This window comes from Ruditapes philippinarum, unplaced genomic scaffold (genome assembly GCF_026571515.1).
Source record: "Ruditapes philippinarum isolate M1 unplaced genomic scaffold, ASM2657151v2 ctg2635_1_1_1_1, whole genome shotgun sequence".
NCBI lineage: Eukaryota > Metazoa > Mollusca > Bivalvia > Venerida > Veneridae > Ruditapes > Ruditapes philippinarum.
This window is the reverse complement of record NW_026864628.1, coordinates 84,053-106,748: the sequence shown is the minus strand read 5'-3', so window position 1 is coordinate 106,748 and position 22,696 is coordinate 84,053. Positions and strand designations below refer to the sequence as shown.

The 22,696-nt window shown below is 34.8% G+C and overlaps 1 protein-coding gene across 2 annotated transcripts; it reads right to left on the bottom strand.

Annotated features, from left to right (window-relative positions):
* Positions 1 to 528: 528 nt before the first annotated feature.
* Positions 529 to 19,472, bottom strand: LOC132726322 (uncharacterized). Of its 2 annotated transcripts, none has more exons than XM_060711631.1 (5): positions 19,083 to 19,472; positions 15,468 to 15,837; positions 15,025 to 15,185; positions 13,011 to 13,229; positions 529 to 1,328 (listed from the first exon to the last, which is right to left on the bottom strand). In XM_060711631.1, the coding sequence occupies exons 2-5, from the start codon at positions 15,599 to 15,601 to the stop codon at positions 853 to 855; spliced, it is 990 nt and encodes a 329-aa protein (XP_060567614.1). In that variant the 5' UTR covers positions 15,602 to 15,837; positions 19,083 to 19,472; the 3' UTR covers positions 529 to 852. The 2 variants fall into 2 exon arrangements, with proteins under 2 accessions (XP_060567614.1, XP_060567613.1); XM_060711630.1 differs by having other exon boundaries at positions 530 to 1,328; positions 15,468 to 15,681; positions 19,083 to 19,471.
* Positions 19,473 to 22,696: the final 3,224 nt, after the last annotated feature.

Here is a 22,696-nt window from a genome sequence, read left to right as displayed (position 1 = left end):
TTACCATCACTTGAGCGGTTTACATCGAAAGATACACATCGGTTTACAGCCAAAGGCATTCATACTGACACAGGTAAACATTTTATTATATGTTTTCATAATTTTACAGATATCAACTGCCCAATAGTCAATCAGATAAGAGGCCTATTTATTGGACTTTATTTTTCGCTCATTTAACTTTGGCCGTGGTAGAGACAACATCGTTAAATACACTGACATTACGACTACTGTGGTTGAACAGTCAATTTATTTACCCTAAATGAGCAGACGATGTAAACTGATATTTAAACAGTTAGCAGTTTAACTAGTTTACTTGGTTAACATTGTATCGGTCTTATTGTATAAAGCAGATGACACTGGTTTTACGCTTTGCTGCACATATAACAGTATTGTTTTAATTAAAAAAATAAAGGTTTAAATACACTATATACAATTTTATTTACATTAAATAAATACAGTTTAAACATAGAACACAGTTATTATGACAGAAACAGATTTACATTTATACTGAAAAGTAAGCAGTAAAATCAGTTTAAATCACTAGCATTTATCCAGCTGTTTTTACAAAATAGTGTTTGTTTCTCCCTTTGCCACGGGGTTTTAATCCTTTTTGTAATTTCCAAGTTTGATTAGGGTCAACGTTTATTTTTTGAAGTTCGCTTTCGTAGAAGGTTCCTTTAATATATTCCTTTTGTAAATCCTGAAGTCTATAGATAGGTATTGTGCCTCGGTGGTAGCGTGTGTCTACTTTAAACACCTCACCGGAGTATGTTTGGTCCTACGCACGGGTAAACACAGTTTTCAGATGACTAGTGATCCGGAGTTAGCCGTAGTTTTCTTGACTTATCCACTTTAAACACTGGACATCAGTAGTTTGTACAGTACTGCAATAACCAATACACACAAAACAGCTGTAACAAACCAAGCCGGTGTTATATTTAACTGCATATCTTGTAAGAAGAGCTGCTTGATCTGGTTCGTTAATCTAAACATGTACAGTTGAAAAGTCTTCCATGTATCGACGACAGGTTCCAGTCTGTCTGTCGGGTCTGTCTGTGGGGTTCCAGGTTGAACCATTCGTTTCAGGAATTTGAGAGCAATATTCTCTATGTGTTTATTTCTGCCTTGAATCTTGTCCGTATAATTTGCCCAACGAAAGCGGTTATCTTCCAATGCTCCAACAATATTAAACTCGGGAGCCAGTTCGCTTTCCTTCTTGGCGAAGTCTTCAAGTGTCATACTGTCTTCGTCACTTCCGGTTGAGTTATAAACACACGGGTCAAGAACTAAATCGAACTTTGATATCACAAGAAACACTTCTGCGGTATCTGAAGTAGATCATATTTCATGTGATTATTTAAATGCTTGTTTGAAGTAGAAATATAATATTGCTTACAGGTACATATGTGTATCTCAATTATCAGCATCTAAGCATGGTTGTGGTAAACTTTTGATCATCAACAAAAAATAACGAAAGAAAATTTTATTGCTACTGGGAATGTTCGCTACCCCTGTCCCATATGAACCTCTCTGATAAAAGCTACACTGATATATACAAGGTGCGAAAAGAAACTCAACTGCTATATATTAATTGAGTTTTTTTCCTATATGAATCAATGAAAAAAAACTGTACTGCTATATATTGTAGTGCTCCTGTGAGCGCCACGAAATATCACGTAATAAAATGATGAGACGATCGGACGTTCAAACGGACAATTGACTGATCACAATGCTAATGAACTAAGGCTGGACTTCGGAAATAAATACTTAAGAATATTACCAGAATGGGGAGATCACCTTAAGAATATTATCAAATGGGGAGACCACCTTAAATAAACCACAAATGTGAAATGATGACTAAAATTCAGTTAAATTTATAACAAATGAATTTATTTTAATAAATTCCTTTAACAATAAACTAATGTCAGGATAGTAAATTTCAAACATCAAATAATGCAATAAAATAATAGCACAAAGAATTGCAAAGAGTTTAAAGTCTGTCAGTGCATTTAAAATAATATTACAGAGTCTACAAGGCTTCCCACTTTAAGTTAAGTTATAAAATAATAAAATGCAATTCTCATCAAATGCAAAAAAATCTATCTTTAAAATCCCTCAAATAATTATAAGAATAATGTAATTACTTATCCAAAATTTAATGTCCGAAAATAAATACAGTAGAGTTTGAAAAGAAGATGCAAAAATCAATGTTTACCAAAAGCCAAAGAAAATCGAAGTCCTCGAAAATCTGAGTGGGAACCCTTATATAGTCGCCAAAAATCCGGCAGTCCGGCACAAAAGTTGCCGGAAAACCGTCAAATAAATCTACAGGATTCCCATACAAATGAGGGAAATCCGTCGTAAAATATTGCGGGTTCGAGAAAAACCGTCATAAAATTATGGCGGACAAAACTTTTAGTGACTATTTTTAGACAAAGGTTACATTAATAATTTCAATAGAATTCTGTTAAATTATCACATTAATACATGCACAAAAGATTTAAAGTCATTATACATACATTTTCTCCAATAAAATCTGCACTGAACCCTTGTAATAAGCGATGCCAGTTGAGAAAACAATTTACTGATAAAAATGTCAGACAGTGAACTTGACCTTGTGATGTCATCACCCACAATTCCAAGAGAGTAGTGGTTGACAGATCAAATGTAAACAAAGCTTATTAAAAATAAAAGCACCTTACATCAGTAACAGGTGATGTCATGCAAAAATACTGGTTTAAATCAATAACATATATCAAAGTAAAAATGAATAGGTGATGAAAACATATTATTCTTTGCACCTAATGACATAAATCAGTTCTATAAATAGACCTGTCAAATTACGTGAGTTACAGAAAGGTCAACATAAAAAATCAATACTCCAGTTAAGGTATACCTAATCATCCCATATGTGGGGCACTACATTACCCCCGGCTCAGCATGTCGAAGTTCCAACCGACATGCAAGCACACAAATGTAGACTTTAAATAAATTACTCTTAGTCATCTTAAATAATAATTATCAACATGGAGTAGCACCTTAAAATACAAACATGGAGTAGCACCTTAAATTACAAACATGGAATAGCACCTTAAAATACAAACATGGAGTAGCACCTTAAAAATACAAACATGGAGTAGCACCTTATAATATAAAATAAAATGTGAAGTAGTACCCTTAGATAAATATTTAAACATAGTTTAACAACGAAATCTGAATTTAACGGCATATTTAAATAAAATGTCATAGCATGTTTACAAAGAAACAGTATGAAAAAAAATCAAACAAAATAAAAATGATGAGTATTTATTTATCACATGTTAAACAATTTAGAGATCAAAATGTTATAAAATACTGTATTGTGACTGATAATAAAACTTATCTCGAAGATAAAAATGAATAGAATATTAATTGTCTGTCAAAATAAGTAATATATTTTAAACTAATAATCTGACTAGACTTAAATACAAATTTATATAATGAATGAAAGAACAAGTGTTAAGAATAACTTGACCAAAAGAATAATTCTCTTAAGAATAAAAAAAATCTATATTTGCAACAAAATTAACACTTCTGTATTACATTTCTGATTATACTTTTCAACAAACTAATAAAAAAAATACAGCATAGAACAAAATTCAGCAATATACAATACATTTTAAAACCTTCTATTACTAAGTCTGTTGGCTCCAAATCTTCTCCTTTCACGATCTTCTTCTCTCTCCGTTCCTGACCTGTTTCTTTCTCCTTCCTCTCTTTCCTTCTGCGTTTCTCTGTCGTTTCCTCTTACTCTTTCCAAATCTCTGTTCTCCTTATCCTTACTCTCTGTCTCTCTTCTCCTTCGCTCCTCTTCCTCCTTTTTTTCCTCGCCCTTGCCCCTCCTCCTTTAAAACTCCTGTACCCCCTTTTTCCACCTCCTCGCAATCACCCCCTATTTGGCCTTTTTTAATGCTCCTCCAATTTTTCTCCCAACCCCCTTATCCCCCAAAGTTTTCTGTTTTACAGTTTTTTCCTATTTGACAACCTTTTTCTTTTCCCGATCTCCCCCCCAACTTACCCGCCGGTATTGTTGATCTTCACTAGAAGGGCTTAAAGCTTGTACAAAGGTTTGTTTGGTGAGGGGGCCTTTTTCCCTGGGGCGCTTCCCCATGTTTCCACTCTGGGTCCCCCCGTCCTTTGGATTTTTGGTGCGGGCCCCTTCCCCTTCTTCGTTTTCCTCAATAACCCTCTTCTCCCGTGGTAACAACACTCCCAAAATGTCCTCCTCACCATCGTTGATCGTCACCTTAAGATTTAGCGGCTCCTGCTGATCACCCGATTCCTGCCCCTGCAACTCCGACATACTCAAGGTGTCAAGGATAGCTGACACTTCGGGTCCTAAATCTGGTGTAGAGCTGGAGGTACCTAAACAGCTCCGCACTGCAACTGATAGAGGAGATAGAGGCTCTAGAGGCTCATAATTCATATCACTCTTCTCAACGCCCTCCTTCCTCTTAAAATGCTCCACAGACCTCTCCTTAGACAGGATCACATAATCAGCCGCTCCAAGCACATAATGAGACTGGTTGGACACCAGATATTTAAAGTCATTTCCATCCACACTCTGCTCCCTGGCCACCCTTACATGTCTCTGGTATGACGTTATATGATTTTCCAGGGTCTTTCGGTCCCAGCACCGGAAAAAACACAGCCTACAGTAATGGGCACACTCATCAAGCCTCAAGTGGTACTTTGTTATGTGAGCCTCGATTCTCCTCTTAACGTCAATCACTGCCTTCCCCTCCTTATGTAAGCAACGCAAACACTGATAAGCCCTCCCATAATGCCTCGCTTTCCTATCCTGCTCTACTTCCTGCGCTGTTCTCAGATCCATTGTTTGCCTGCAAAATACAATAAAAGAATTTTTGCTCACAGTTTCAAAACTCCTCATTACATATCCACCCGCCAAATATATAGTTATGCACTGACAGACTATGTTAAAACATCAGGTAGGGAGAAGGGATTATCCAAAACAAATCCATAAAATTAGCCTTTCACTTTATTAACATCACCATCTTTTAAATACAAGTAATTCCAAAATCACAGTAATGAAACAGCAACAAGAAAATTTATTCTCCTTCAGCATGACTAATCAGCTCTGCTCCTGCTCCAAGGATATGTCTTTGTTTTAGTATTTTCCTCAACACCGTCCAAGAACAATATTCCATTTGACTCTGAAATAGCCAATTAATTCCAATTAAAACAACATGGTAACAAATGGATAAATCAAGGTGATCCTCCTACAGTATATTTTTCAGGACCGTTCATGCTGCAAGAACCTGTAATCATATAAAACAATCTATAAAACAATTTAAAACAAAGCATAGAAAACATTATTTCATTCATCATGAAAATAATATTTTACAACAATGAACATTTTAACTAATTTGGTAAAACCATGTATGCATTTACGCATTGTAATTCTTATGCATGCCTTTATTGGTCTTTAAGCCTTATGAAGTCTCATGCTAATTTTTGCGGCCCATTTTGGTGGCATGTTTCCTTCATACTTCTTTAGTTTGTTGTGATGTACAAGGCGCTCCTTACCACTTTCATCAATTTGAAGTGTGAAATTAATTTCTGATGTTTTTCTTATTATTACAAATGGCCCACTATAGAGTCTTTCAAGCTTTGGCGCAATACCTATCTTTCTTGACTCTGCAAGACACCATACAAGATCTCCTACTCTGTAGTTATTATGCACCATTTTTGTATCATAAATGTCCTTATTTCTTTTTGCAGCCAGTCCAATGTGTTTCCTAGCAACTTCATGGGCATGTTGCATCTTGTCTTTAAGATTTTCAATATAATGACAGTAGCTAGACACTTCTTCACCAGGTGTGTTTGTGAGGCTTCCATATACTAATTCTGTTGGCATTCTTATTTCTCTCCCTAATGTTAATAAATTGGGTGTAAGCTTTGTTGTTGTGTGAGGGGTAGATCTATAGGCTCCAGCGAGACAGCCTAAATTCAAATCCCAGTCGCGCTGTTCACCACATAGAAAAGCTCTGATCATTTTCAAGAGCGTAGCATTAAATCGTTCACAAATTCCGTTACAGCGCGGGTTTCTAGCACTGGTCCTTGTTTTCCGTATGTCGAGCATTTTACAGAGTTCTTGAAATATTTTACTTTCATAATTTCGACCTTGTCACTGTGTATAGTTAAAGGGCAACCCCAGCGTGAAATGAACTCATTTAATATTTTTGAGGCACATGTCTCAGCTGTCTGATCTGGAACTGCCAATACTTCCACATACTTTGTAAAGTGATCTGTTAATACAAGTATGTATTTATTTTTCCTGGGAGTTTCTGGGAAAGGTCCCATATAATCTGTTGCAAGGACGTCCCATGGGGCTCCTGAGTTTAAATTTCCCAGAGGCGCCTTTGGAGTTTTTAACGGCCTTTTATCTGCAGCACAAATTTCACACTGTCTGACATATAATGCGACATCATCTTTCATATTGTACCAATAACAAAGTTGTCTAAGTTTTCCTAAAGTTTTCTTACAACCCATGTGACCACCTAAAAGGCTACCCATGCCCCTTGCTTAAATTTGTGACTTTTATTTTGGGAGGAACCCCACCCTTGACTGAAAATTTTCCTGTTTTTGGGACCTTTTTGGGAAACCTCTTAAACAATACTCCATCTTTTACCTCCAGATTGTCCCAAAGAATCCAATAATGTCTAGCGGCAGGGCTTTTCATTAGCATTTCATGACTTGTGGGTTTACAACTTTCTTGCTTTGCCTTTAAAATTGAATATATGTCAGGGTCTTTGCACTGACTCTCCTTTAACTGTTCACCAGGGTGTTTTGGATCCCATAGCAACTTTGTATCAGGTTTTACATGGCTGTTATCCTTGGGAAAATCCTGGGGTTGGGCTGTTGGTGCTTTTCAATAAGGCTTCCCTTTCTGTATTTTTTAGCTGGTCTTAAAATTTTCCCTGATTTTCCCCTTGGGCCACAAATTTTCATCTGGGAATTAAAATTTGCAAAAAAAACTTTTCATTTAAGTAAAAATTTTCTTGTGCACGGCCTTTTTTGGGGATTTTTTTCAAAAGGGGAAACATTTTAAGTTGGGGTTTTAATGTGTTTTAAAATCTGGACAACCCAAAGACTGGGGTTTAACACACACCCTTTAAAGAGCCCTCACCCAAATTTAAATTTTCCCTTTTTCCAGGTCTGTATTCAACCCCGAAATCATTAATGCGATTTAAAATTTTAAAACCAAAAGGGGGTTCTTTCCTTTTTGGTTTTTTTAAGCTTTTAAAAAACCCCTACAAGGCCTTTGGGGGTCTGTTTTTAATTTAAAATGCCTACCAATTAGATACTGCCTGAAGTACTCTATAAAATACCTAACTGCCAACAATTCTATCTCAGTGATACAGTAATTGCGTTCGGCCTTGTTGAGTGTTCTACTAGCAAAACCGATAACTCGCTCTCTGTTGTCCTTGATCTGGGACAAGACTGCTCCTAAACCGACCCCCGATCCATCTGTATCTAAAAATAAATTCCCCCTCCTCCCTCTAAAAACCCATAATATTTTGGTCCCCAAATAATGCTGCCCTTTTAAGTCAGTGATGATTTCTCACCAAGGGAAACCCGTCCAATTTTAAAAAGGTTTAAACTTTTTTTGTAAGCTTCCCGCCATTTGGGCCTTTTAAATTTCAGGGAAAACTTTTTTACATATCTTCGATAATAAGAAGCCATTGCTGTAAACTGCTTAACTGACTTAGCACTTGTTGGCCTTGGCCAATCTAGAACTTTTGCTATGTTAACTGGGTTAGGTTTAACCCCCTCTCCTGATACTACATGTCCCAAAAATGTTACTTCTTCCTGTAGTAGTTCACATTTTCCCGGTTTCAACTTTAAACCTGCATCACTCAGTCTGGATAACACTTGTTCCACCCTGTATAAGTGTTCATTGAAAGTTGCGCCAAACACCACAATGTCATCAATGTATATGAGGCAAGTTTCCCACTGTAGACCCTGGAGAGCAAGCTCCATGGTTCTTTGAAAAGTGTTTGCGGCACAATTCAATCCAAATGGCATTCTTGTCATTTCGTATTGCCCATATTTGCTGACAAAAGCACTTTTAGGAATATCGGATTCCTTCAAAGGGATCTGAAAATAACCCGAGGTTAGATCAAAAGTGCTAAAATATTTTGCTCCTGCTACTGCATCCAAACAATCTTGTATACGTGGTAAAGGGAAACCATCCGGTTTAACTAATGCGTTTACCCGTCTGTAATCCACACAGGGTCTCACAGCTCCAGATTTCTTCCTAACTAAAACTAAAGGTGAGGCCCAAGGAGATGTACTCTTCCTTATGACTCCCATCTTAAGTAAATCATCTATAGCTTTCTTCTCATCATTAGCAAATGCCAATGGGACTCTCCTTGGTGGAAGTTTTACTGGTGCAGCATCACCTGTTGCTATAGGGTGTTCTGTTAAGTGTGTTAGACCAAGGTCCCATTCATTCTTTGAAAAATATTTCCTGATACTTTTGAAGCCAAAATTTGGGTAAAAGGGCATCTGTTCCTTGTTACTTCCCCCTTTTAAATTTAAATTTTTCCAAAAAAAAATCGACAAGTTTATCTTTTTAAATTTGGTTTAAAGTTTCAAAACCCTTTTAAAAAGCATTGTTATTTTCTATATTACCATTGGGGCAAATCCAATTTTTTTATAACCCTCATTGTTTTCATATTTTTCTTGATCATATTCACAAATTTTAATTCTTTTGGGAATTTAAAAGCTAGTTGGGGCCTAAAATGGCCCTTTTGACCCTTTTTTCCGCCCGGGGTTGGGGAAAAGGATTCAGCAACCTTAACTTGCAAGTTTGGGGAAAAAAAAAAACATCCCCCAAAAGTCAGCCCTTTTAAAGGGGATAGTTTCCCTTTAAAATTTCTCTGTTGGCCCCTTTTTTAGAAATTTTACTAGTTTATAAAATCATCACTCTCCCCCCGTTCAACAAAAAAATCTATCACTGCTTCTGATTGTGCAGGAATTATAAAGTCATCAGCCGAAGTTACTCTTCGGGCTCCACATTCTGTGCCTATCTGAATGCACGGGATTTCGTGCTTTCCTAAAATCACAATATTTCTACTCAGCATAATATCAGCTGGGCCATGTTCCCCTTTTTGAAGTATATCCACCCCCAATAATACATCATCTTGTATTTCAGCTACAAAAAGCACCTTTTCAAATTGCAGTTCCCCTAATTTTAATTTAAATTTAGCTTTTCCCCAAACACTAAGCTGTATTCCCCCTGGTCCTGTGAGATTTGACGACTTTTCAAGTACGGGCCTCTGTCCTTCCGGAATACTGTTATAAATTCTGCCTGAAATAACAGTACATGTTGCCCCAGTGTCAGTAGTGAACATTACTGGTATACCTTCTACAGATCCTTTAATGTATACCCCATCACTCAAAGTCCTTTGTCTCCTAATTTCACTTCCCCTTTCTTCACTCATCAATTTGTGACCTTTTTCTAAATATTGGGCCTTCCCTTGGTCTTTAGGGTCAGCCCTTTCTAGTTTAAATGATACTGACTTTGTCCCCTGTAAGTTTGTCCCTGTGCCCTTGTTTGTTGACTTCTGTTTCTATCCCAGCCTTTACCTTCCTTTGTCTCCTCAGCCTTAGTTTCTTTTTTTGGAAAAATTCCCTTTGATGTGTTTCCCTTTTTTCTGCAGTGAAACCCAAATGATTGAAAATTTTACGCTATTAAAATCATAAACCCTTTAAAATTTACCTTTAAATTGTAGATTTTCCCTTTGTTTATCGGGTTTTTTTTCAAAAACCTTTTTTAGTCTTTGAAAAAAATATTTTTTAGCAAATCCTCACTATTTAATTTTCAAAAAATTTGCAAAATTTTCTACTTTTTCCCCTTTATTACAATCATCAAATTTTCCCTTTTTGCCCTTTTCTTCCCCCCCCCCAAATAAACTTTTAAAATTTTCCTTTAAAAGGTTTGCCGATGGTTTTTTTAAATTTTTACTTGCCGCCCCCTTTTGTTTTTCATAAAAAATTTACCAAAATTTTAGAAACTGCTTCTTATAGTTCTCGGCTCATTATGGTATTCCACCTCAAATTTAGCTTCCTCATCCCAGAGTCCATCCAAAAACCTCCTTACAAGATCCTCCTGCCTAGTTCTAGCATCCCTATATCCATGTGCCTTATCATACAAACATTTCAAATCTGCAGCATACTCCTCAGCTGTTTCCCCTTGCTTCTGTGATCTTGCACTGAAATAAGCAGCAAAAGTTTTAGGAGTTTCAATAACTCTGTAACGATTACTTAATTCATTGATAAGCATATCATAATTATTTAATACTTGATGTGGCAACTGCGCAAACGCAAAATCCGCAGCTGCGCCTTCTAATAAAGGCAACAAATTATCCAGTTTCATCTCATTACTCCATCTTTGCCTCCGTGCAATTACCTCAAACCTATTTCGCCATACTTTCCAATCTTCTTTCCCATTGAATGGTGGAAGCTTCATGTTCCTCTGCCTAAGCTCTGCATATCTCCATGCTCTGTGTTCATTCACTCCACGTTCACTTACTCCGTGTTCCGTTGTATCTTCTTCCATAAACACAACATCACCTCTTTTCCCTACGGGGTGAAAATTGAAAATTTTTCCTTGTATCCAAAATTTTCTGCCTTTTCGTGGATGCCCCTTTCATTTCCGGCAAACTGAAATTTGATGTCCCCTTTCACTATTACTAATGCTTCTCTGTAAAAGAAAAATAATCATTTTCCCTTATTATTAAAATTTAAATTTTTTTGTCTACCATCATGGCAAACCTGTTCTTTTTTATGTAAAAGGGCAGCTACCATAATTTCCCGCAGTCTCCTGTAAACCCCCCCATATTTCCCAGTCAAAACCCTGACATTCCATCTTCTACCAAAAATTTCCACCCCCCCAGGCCAGTTCCCCCTTTGGGCTTTTCCCTCCTCTGAGTGTCCCAACATATCACCCCCTTTTCTCCCCATTACGAACACTGGTAATCAGACCTGCTATCAGAATCCTCAACTGCATTGACATCATCTCCCTCTGTTCCTGGGCCATAAGCTACCTCTGACTGCACCTCTTCATCTAATTGCCGATTCTGGTTACGTCTCCTTCCCATCATCTTAGAAAAGTTCGATCACTGGATCTGCCAAAATAACGCTGCAGATCCCACTTCTGACACCAAGAAAAATGTAGTGCTCCGGTGAGCGCCACGAAATATCACGTAATAAAATGATGAGACGATCGGACGTTCAAACGGACAATTGACTGATCACAATGCTAATGAACTAAGGCTGGACTTCGGAAATAAATACTTAAGAATATTACCAGAATGGGGAGATCACCTTAAGAATACTATCAAATGGGGAGACCACCTTAAATAAACCACAAATGTGAAATGATGACTTAAATTCAGTTAAATTTATAACAAATGAATTTATTTTAATAAATTTCTTTAACAATAAACTAATGTCAGGATAGTAACTTTCAAACATCAAATAATGCAATAAAATAATAGCACAAAGAATTGCAAAGAGTTTAAAGTCTGTCAGTGCATTTAAAATAATATTACAGAGTCTACAAGGCTTCCCACTTTAAGTTAAGTTATAAAATAATAAAATGCAATTTCTCATCAAATGCAAAAAAATCTATCTTTAAAATCCCTCAAATAATTATAAGAATAAAGTAATTACTTATCCAAAATTTAATGTCCGAAAATAAATACAGTAGAGTTTGAAAAGAAGATGCAAAAATCAATGTTTACCAAGAGCCAAAGAAAATCGAAGTCCTCGAAAATCTGAGTGGGAACCCTTATATAGTCGCCAAAAATCCGGCAGTCCGGCACAAAAGTTGCCGGAAAACCGTCAAATAAATCTACAGGATTCCCATACAAATGAGGGAAATCCGTCGTAAAATATTGCGGGTTCGAGAAAAACCGTCATAAAATTATGGCGGACAAAACTTTTAGTGACTATTTTTAGACAAAGGTTACATTAATAATTTCAAATAGAATTCTGTTAAATTATCACATTAATACATGCACAAAAGATTTAAAGTCATTATACATACATTTTCTCCAATAAAATCTGCACTGAACCCTTGTAATAAGCGATGCCAGTTGAGAAAACAATTTACTGATAAAAATGTCAGACAGTGAACTTGACCTTGTGATGTCATCACCCACAATTCCAAGCGAGTAGTGGTTGACAGATCAAATGTAAACAAAGCTTATTAAAAATAAAAGCACCTTACATCAGTAACAGGTGATGTCATGCAAGAATACTGGTTTAAATCAATAACATATATCAAAGTAAAAATGAATAGGTGATGAAAACGTATTATTCTTTGCACCTAATGACATAAATCAGTTCTATGAATAGACCTGTCAAATTACGTGAGTTACAGAAAGGTCAACATAAAAAAATCAATACTCCAGTTAAGGTATACCTAATCATCCCATATGTGGGGTACTACATAATCAATACAGTTTTCAAATGCACTGATTATAATGGGTTAGAAAGAACAAAGAAAACGTTCGAAACCATGCTATTGTTATATAAGATTGTAAGGTATATTTTAAAACTTTGACTGTCATATTAGTGGCTGACCAACATTTGATATTGAAAAATATTTAGGATTAAATATTAATCCGCCTTTAACATAAAAAGACTGCCCCATCTTTTTAAAAGGGTAAACTTTAATAGATATTTATGGAAATTTCATTGGGCTACGCGAGTTATTTATCGTTCATATGAGGTTAATTATAAAATTGACAGGAATCATGAAAAAATGTAAACTTATTATGGGACATAACGTCACTTTAAGTTAGCTTTTCAGTTCGTATTTTGGAAATAGCACTCTTGTCATTTAAATACCAAGGAACTGTTCTTAATATGGTTAAATGTGAAATGTATTTATAAATGATAGTCAGTGAGAGTAAAAATTGTATCAATTAACTCACATTTTCTTTTCAAGGTTGTAGGGTCTGTTATTTTGAGGACTTCGTTCAAACAATTTATCAAGTTTCTTGGTATGACGTTTCTACAGCTTTGTACAAATACAACCTTTGTAACCCTGTCAGCAGGATTCGACGTTCGATATTCTTTCTTCAGAAATCCCACACCGAATTGTTCCTGTTTGGACTGCAACGTCGGAATCTGTGTTTCTTTTGGTATAAAACCTACGAAATAGTCGTGAAAAATAAATCAGTAAAAACCTTATTACAGAACATGTATGTATCATGTGTAAGGACATACTTTTAGTACGAGAACAATTGATGCATCTATGGTATAATGTATAGATACATCCAGTATATTCGTTATGAGATCATCGTAGTGTCACAGGTACAGAATAGAGATGCGTTATAAATAAGGTGGTTATGCATGAATTACATGAAGTGTGTCGCCGATACAGGAACAACGCATAGAGTACAGAAAAACCGCATCCTATGGTGCAGATTAATCGCCTGTAGAAAACAGTAAAAATGCCTCGAGTACAGTAGAATCGCTCATAGTACAGTATTGGACCCTGAGTACATAACATGACTTGGATATTTGTTTTAGTACTAAAAGATAATAAAACCACAGGAAATTGACATTGTATAAGCAAATAATTAAAAAATAACGGCAATTATACCTCTATGATATAAATAAACACAAGCAATGCAACGCCTTTTGCACACTCGATACACATCTAATTACACAAGTGGAAAATCAATGTCAACAAACTATACAGCTCACTGACGTCAGCGCATGGAGTCCCAGACAAAATTATTTGTCGACACTTGAGTAAATATTCCCAATTTATTATTATACAATGCTTTGATTTAAAATATTGTTTGATTTTATTAACCTGTCAATTCCATACTGATTATACGGTCAATGCACAGCATATATTAATATTCGATAAATGTTCGGTAAATTCCGTGAGAGGTACGCAGTAAGGTGTGATTAAACTTATCTAGTTTCGATGAATAAGTTACACTGACCGTTATAACGCAATAGGGTGAACTACGGGTATATTTTATCTGAATGTCCAACGTATTGTCAGATCGAATCAGAGTAAGTCCATGTTTTTTTCTTATTCATAACTATTTTCAACATTTTTGAAGTTATGGTTGTTCCGTTTTTAATATGTTTTGCACTTTTTTGTAAATACTATACTTTTGTATATAACATTGTTATATTATAACTGTTTGTTACAATAGAATTAGTTCTAAAAATTCATTCGGATTAAAATCAATAAATGTAATTTTAATACCGTAAAAATACAATACAAAATGAGACAATTCAGTGTTTTTTAGGTGTTTCATATTTGCGTAGACAATTTTGCAGGCGCTTGACCATTTTATTAAAAAATTCTTAAAAATAAAGAAAGAATAAGTGTAAAAAGAATGCCGAAATAAGAGATCGAACCTCGGACCTCTCATGCATTAGGTAATCACTTAACCGACTGTGCTATTGCGGATGTGACGAGAACCTTTCTAAAGCTAGTGGGAGTTTTCCAAACGTTATTTATATACTCCATATTAATTTTCGTAAAATAAAAGGACACAACCGAAGGGGAATCGAATATTTAAATGAGTGCTATAATGTATTCATAATTGACAGGTCAATAAAATCATACAATACCAGCGGTTGTAAAAGTACTAATTTTGTATTGTGTATCGAAATTGCCAAACTAGTTTGTTGACATTGATTTTCCACGTGTGTAATTAGATACAATGTGTATCGAGTGTGCATAATGCGTTGCATTCCTTGTGTTTATTTATAGTATAGATGGGTATATTTGCCGTTATTTGTTAATTATTTGCTTATAGAATGACAATTTTCTGTGATAAAACAAATATTTTCTTTAGTCATTTCATGGCAAAAGAGAAATTGTGGGGAAAAAACACAATGATAAGAGATCTTTGTAAGGTGTTTTGACGAAACAGGAATACATAACATTATCAATATAAATAAATGTATATGTACCTCCTACAAGAAGTTCTAATAGTTCACGTAACTCTGGTGAGTCATCATCACCCATGCCAGGACAATCAACTATATGTGGCAGTTTGTGTACAACTGCAGCAATCTTCTCTCTCCTTGAATCATCTCGAACAGTTTTAAGGTCAACACCACAGTTGTTGTATCTATATAGATTGAAGATTTTCAATTTAAAACTTTTTTGGTAATTATTATTCATTAGTTTTAATTTTCACTGCAAATTTTTTTATCTCCTCACATGATGCCCTGACCCACATGGGTAATAGGTAAGTGGTTTGAACACAACCACTCAGTCACGGCCGCTCCTTTTTTGTCTACTCAAATAAACAAGTAATGTGATGTTAATTATACTTAAAATTGTGTATTTATAGTCTTTGCATATAAAAATCTTAAAATCAATTATCTTTCAATACCTTTATTTCACAAACCTTTCAATGTCAAGGGTAACAGACTGCGCATGACCGGCTCCTTGTCTTGCATAGGTGAAATTTTCTCCAGTTAACACCCTGTGGACGGTATTGAACATCGTACTTTTACCAGCCCCACTCTGCCCAATCAGCATTATCACCTCGGCATCTCGGCCATTATCCAACAGCCTAACAATCTCGTCCAACAATGACGCATTTTCAAGGTCGACTAAATCTGATAAAAAAATATGTAGATATTTCTTGCATCAAACGTGTGACTTTGTATTTGGCGTCTGTAAGTGGTTCTCTATGGTAACGGTTATTGTATACGTCTGCAGGTCGTCATCTATGGTAACGTACATTATACACGTTCAGTTCCGAATGAAGCGATCTGATTGATTAATTGAAATCACGTTATTTTCCTTTTATTCACATTCTTTTGATTAAATATGTAATTCATAATGATATATTTTGACTAAAAGCAGGAAAAATATCTAACATCTAACTAAACCGCTAACTAAATTGTTTCTATGACACTATATAATTTAATTTACATCCCAACGGACACACTGGTTTGTTTAATAACAGCGCCCCCATCCCCACCACCCGCCCCAAATGTATATAAAGAATACGTCTGTCGACATTGTACATAGACATTATTTTGAGAATATTTATATTATTACAGTAAAACAAGCCTTAGTAAATCAGTAATTAATACACATACAGCTTGAATTTGCTTTTCCTGTCATTACCTGTTTACATCAATATTGACAAATAGGGTTGTCGATAATTCTTTTGTAAAAGCTTAGTATTTATCACCTTAATTCTGTACCACCTAAGCAACCACTCATTTTTGTATTTTCTGATCGAAGATCAGGAAATACAAAACTGGCATTCTATCTCTGACACAGCGGTTTAACGACAAACAACAAGTAGTTCTCAAAACAGCTTAAAACTAGCGATTTAAAAGAAATAAATATTTTTAATTTGTTACAAGTATCCAACAAATTACAACGCATTCAAAGTTTAAAAGTAGCGTTGGTTTATAGAATTGTCAATAAATGCATTACGGGGATGAATATGATTTTAATCAATTGACCTTTTCAAAAAACCTACCTAAACACCGTTTTCCGGTAAGTTACGGATTTAGCTCTGGGGAATTACACCACATGAAGTACATACACAGCTACATTATATTTCTGTTTTTCTATCATTATCTAACCGTTTTAAGGTAAAAAAATGATGTATTTAAAAATTATAAATATTCCTTTAATATCTATTGCTATATCTATTGCAAAATTTTCAAAAAATATATTGTTTATAATGAAAATCAATAAAATTAAAACAGCCGTAGTGGAATCTTCCATAAGGTTATTTTCTGTGTAAACTTGTGTCTTTGCTTTATTTTTTGTACATTCATACAATGATATTTAATTATTTTCTTACAAAGAAATAACTGTTTAATTTCACTTTAATTAAAAGAAAAGGCCAGAAACATGGAGTTCGTGTAGAAAGTACCGGAAAACGGCGTTTAGCTAGGTTTTCGAATTCGTGAATGAAAATGCTATTTTAGCGATGTCGATTACCGAATACTACTCATATAAATCTGACTGTTGAGAAGTGGAATATAGAGATTCTACATGTCGGACTGTTTTGGCGAGAAAATGTTCGCTAAATTAATTACATCAATTTTGAAGAACAATGTTTAATACCTTGTATTCATAAGGATTACAAACCAGAAATGCAATGGAAATTCTAAATTTAGAATTACTCGATTTCATTCAGGACATAATCGCATAACTTCTCCGTGATGCAAGGAACGCGCTGGAATATTGTGTGAGAGGTCCCGGGTTCAAATCCAAGTCGAGGCAACATTTTTAAAAGTTTTTTTTAAGTGTCTTTGTTAAGGAAGTAGCCACGATATGCAAGGATAAAGTGTTGCTGTCATAAAAAATTAACATAAACCATTTGAGTTATGCAAAATTTCGTACTTATTAAACTCTGGTGCCCTGCAAGATAAATTATAGTACATAAAAATAAACTTATACAGGAAAATACATACAGATAAACAGTACGATTTAGATTGCAAATATCATAAAATACCACAGAGCTTGCAACCCTTTGATTTACGCTAAGCGTTGTTTCTATAGTAGTAGTGTTCACACAGGTGGCAGTATCAGTGTTTGAAAACACCCCACCCCTATCTGCCCCTGGACTACTACTATAACCCTGAAAAAAATCAACACTCTTAAGGCTAATCATAAGGTACCAAATACAAAACCACCGATAATTTTTTGAAAAAAAAAAAACAATGTTTCCACTATCAAAATTATAGTTATGGAAAGGTGAAAAGCCTACTATATGTTCATTTGCCAAACAATGTGGAACACGGGAAATTCGGCGACTGAGGCGCTTTCCTAAGGCATTTCGCTGCATCATTCATTAACATCAATAAAAAGAACTTGAATTCCGCAGCTAATCTAATTCTAGTCGAACGAATATCAATATCATTCCGATTTGTTCTGTTGCACGTGATCTGTTTGCTTGTCGTAGCCATTTTGCAGTCTGATACCTATGTGCACGTTGTGTGTTCGTATGTGTGAATTTCTTTTAAGTTCATGGACGGAATTTAAAAAAAAACATTGGATGTTGGCAAGGACCAACTTGTCCATTACAATTTGCCTACTTTTGGAGACAAAAAACAAGAGCTGTCACGCAAGTGGCGAATGCCCCCGAAAAGGTTTCTTAAGCATGCAGGTATTATGAAAAGAAAAGAGAATGACTACTTACTTCAAAATCCCTCATTGCAGGACAAAGTAACAGTCTGGACATGATATTTGTGTAAGTGAGGACGGACAGACAGACATGAGCCTTAGCCATGACATTTATGACAAGTTTTTTCTAAAATCCTTTGATGCATGACAAAGTAACAGTCCGGACACCAATGTGTGTACCTATAAACTCTTATTATGATAAAGTGAACCTTCAAAATGTTAGTGTGACCTTGACCTTTGAGGTAGCGACGTGATTCCTTGATACGACACATTGGCATTATGTGGTTGACACATATGCCAAGTTATAGCAAAATTCTTTGACGCATGACAAAAGTACAGCCCGGACACGATTGTGTGTACCTATTAACTCTTACTGTGATAAAGATATTTTAAATGGTAATGTGACCTTGACTTTAAAGGTAGGGACGTAATTCTTAAACGCAACACATCCTTTTGATGTGGTTGACATTTATGCCTAGTTATTTTGAAATCCTTTGATGCATGACAAAGTTACAGTCTAGACACGAATGTGTGTACCTATTAACTCTATTTGTGATAATGTGATATGTGACCTTTACCTTTAAGGTAGGGACGTGGTTCTTGGGTGCGACACATTGCCCTGATGCAGTAGACATTTGTGCCAAGCTATTTCAAAATCCCTCAATGTATGACAAAGTTACAGTCCGGACACAAATGAAGTGGGGACGCACAGACAGACAGACGGACAAAGAGACGGTGCGATTTTAATATGCTTCCCTTCGGGGCATAAAAAGCGAAACTTCTTTTTATCTAACAAGTCTTGTAGCACTTAAAAACATATTAACTTTTTGTTTTTGAGTTTAAGTGGTATAATTATACAAACCTTCTATCTTTTCTGGCAAGTTTAGGAATCCTTCATCTTTCTATAAATAGAAGCAGTTTTTCATATAGTAAAAACAGCATTTTCTTAATAATTTTCCCGTCTGCTGCTTATATATTTAAGAACACATAAAAAGAAAGAAAGTCGCATTATACAGTCAAATACTAGTAAGAGGTACAATGCATGATTGCAGTCATAATTTCATATCACACACCTGAATTTATAAATTTGCATCGATTATGATTCTTTTTCATTAATTGTTTGAAATATAAATGTTAATCTTACAATATGATGCATATTCATTTAATCTATAAAACTCTAAGTAACTCATTCATACCTGAAGCAAGACCAAGAACCATTAATAGTATTAATGGTTATTTATAAAAATAAACATGAACAAATATCATTCTATGAATAGATAATCGCAAATGGTTATAATAACACAACAAAACTTAACATAACATATCATAACATAACATGACATAACATATTCTTCATTTGGCATAAAATGGCAAAACACATTTATAGCAAATTCAATTAACAATCATGTAATGGAAGAACATGATACATAATATAAAGACCTTAAAGAATTAATGTTTACAAAGTAAGTTCTTGGTGCTACAAAATTTGAATAAATTTAAGGTACTGTTATCTATTCTTATCATGGAAAAACATAATACATGATTTAACGACCTTAACAAAGTTGAAATGTTTAACAGAAATAAGTCACCTCAAATAAGTACTTGGTGCTACAAAACTTGAATAAATTGAATTGATAACCAGCGACAATAATATTTTTTAAGTATTTGCGACGTAGACTATAGTATTTTGGACAAACTAACAAAAAATGAAATTCATTTTCTACCACGTTAACATTGCAATTTGTACATAGTCTGTTTTCTCGTGCTACGGTTTCGTATCGACCCGTTTCTTTTGCTAGATTATGGTATGACAATCTAAATTTTGTAAGTGATATTCAAAATTTGTTAATGTAACTTTATAAAGATATTCTTCAGTTTCGAGTGAGCGTTTATAGATGTTGTATGACGACAGCTAACTAGAATTTCTTATATTGCTATACCATTCTTGCTTGTAAATATTCAGTGTTCTGTTCTTAATTTGTTGAAAATTGATTGTTATATGTTCCTGATTAATCCACATATTCGACATTCCTATCGCATTTGAATATGTTTAATTTGGCATGCTCAGTTGTTACCACAATAACTAAGCCCATTTTCTACATTATACATACATTTTAGCAGGAAGTCATTTTGTGAACGAGTTATTTTGTCCAGAATTTTAACATGATAAATTTAGAATGTATTCGCATGAGTGCCTACCAGTTTCGCTATAAAGACGATCCTGGTGTGTTGCTTTCTTAACACATAAGATTTTTCTGAGGAATTTACAATATGTATCATTTCTCTATTTTTTCCTTCTTGATATCCAAAAACGTCAGCACCATAGTTTAAAACTGAGCCTACCATACTATCAAAAAGTTTAAATTTATCTCCAAAAGGTAGTTCCTATTGATTAAACACTGAAAATAGATTGTGCCTGAAAACGACGCATGGTGAGCTAATTTCTTTTGAGTTCTATTTCAAAGACCATTTTTAAATAAATTAATTCCAAGATATTTAAACAATTTACATTTTCCGTACTATGTATATTTTATACTAAATTGTAATTTGCATGTTTGCCTTTATAATATAGTTTTCGTTTTTAAGTCCCTAAGTTTGATTATATACTTGTAACTAACTTAGCATAAATTGGAGTGCCATAGGCGTTTGTGCGAATAAAACATGGTCGTCCGCGAAGAGCAGCAGAAATATTTCGGCGTCGTCAATTTTAAATTGGAGTTAATATTTTCTAATATATCATTCACGAAGTATAGAAATAATAATGAGGAACTGGGGTCCTCTTGTTTCACGCAAATGTTTGAATAAGAAAACGACGAGACTGTATTGTATATGTTACAGCAGCTTTAAGGGATGTGTACAGGCATCTTATAGCCGTTACAAATTTTGAACATATATTTTCTGACAGTTACATGAACCACGGATCTGCATGAACATTCACTTATTGACTTTTGCATATTTCATTTATCTCCAAAGATATTTTCTTTGAATCCTTACAAAATACGGCAAATAAACAATATTGTCATAACAAACAAATCATTAACAAAATAGAATAAATAAGAATCCCTCATAAAGTCCAAAACGGTTTGTTTGAACCTGTTCTTGCAGGCAATGGAAAGTGCAAGTTACCGTCCATGACCCCTAGCACCGGCATATGCAGAATTCAACATTTAATCATGGTAATGGTGAAATTTTGAATTTAAAAAATCTTCGTGTTCATTCGACGGTAATCATGGGATCATGAAATGCGGCGTATGGTCCCCAAATAATAGAAAACACGTATGCTCTAAACATAAATCTGGAATTTTAAAAGGGGATCAGAGTTTATGAAGCCTCTTACTTTGAATCAATAAACCTTAATTGCCTTTATCACGATCACGAGGTGTTAAATACATTTGACGCCGTCTGCCAGTAATTCAGAAAAAGTCGACCAACAACTTTTGTTGTATTTTTGTGTTCGACCGAAAAGGTGTGATTTTCGCTATTTCGTCGAAGGGAGCAGAGATAAGGTTCGAGAGTTCGAGCGGTCGATGTTCGAGCGATCCGAGGTAGAACAACATGTATTATATCGGAATTTTGCCCGGAATGGTCGATGAGTTCGAGCGAATGGAGTTATTCAAGCGATTCGAGTTCGAGCGAACGAAGATACATGTATATAGTTCTATGTTCCCAATCAGTAAAAATGATAATCATTGTTGATTTGGGTGACATGATAACTACTTTATATGTAAATGTTCAGCCTATTTCAATGTAGATTGTTAAGGTATATAAAGCTGTACTGAAACCATAATTTTTGTGATGGTGGATTTGCATTGGCTATGATTTCGTGACTGGTCTGCTAGGCACCGTGTCGAAATTGCTCGTTTGACCCACCAGTGTGTTTACATTCCTATCAATAAACCCATAACAACCCATATTAAAACTGCAGACGAAAGTTTCAGTTGTTGAAATATCACAATACTCGGCAAACGAACATTTCACTCAAACTACCATAAAACCGATTGCCTTCAAACGAAATTTAGAACAGCAAAAATTCGGGAAATCCGAGTCGAGTAGAGCTAAAGACTTAAATATTCACGGTAGAAATCGGTGCAATCATGTCCGTAAAAAAGAAAATCGGAAATAATCTACGAAAAGAAAATTTCAAAATTGTTAAACAATTCGTAAAAATGGTCTACTCAAATATATTCCATAACTTTTTAAGAGTGTAATTTGTTGTTTAAATATGTTTGCATTTCATTTCCTGCAAAATTATTATTCGTTATTTATTACCTAGCGCGCCGCGAATGACCATTTCGTTAAAGTAAACTACTTGTATCAATAGATTTTCGGACTTTCACAATGTTACGGTCATCATTCTATTGATAGCTTCGAATTAAATATCATAATAACCCACTGTGTACTACAAAATAATTAAAAAATTTCCTGTAGAAGATACAAAATGTAAGAAATAAATTACCAAATTTGAGTTTATTTTTT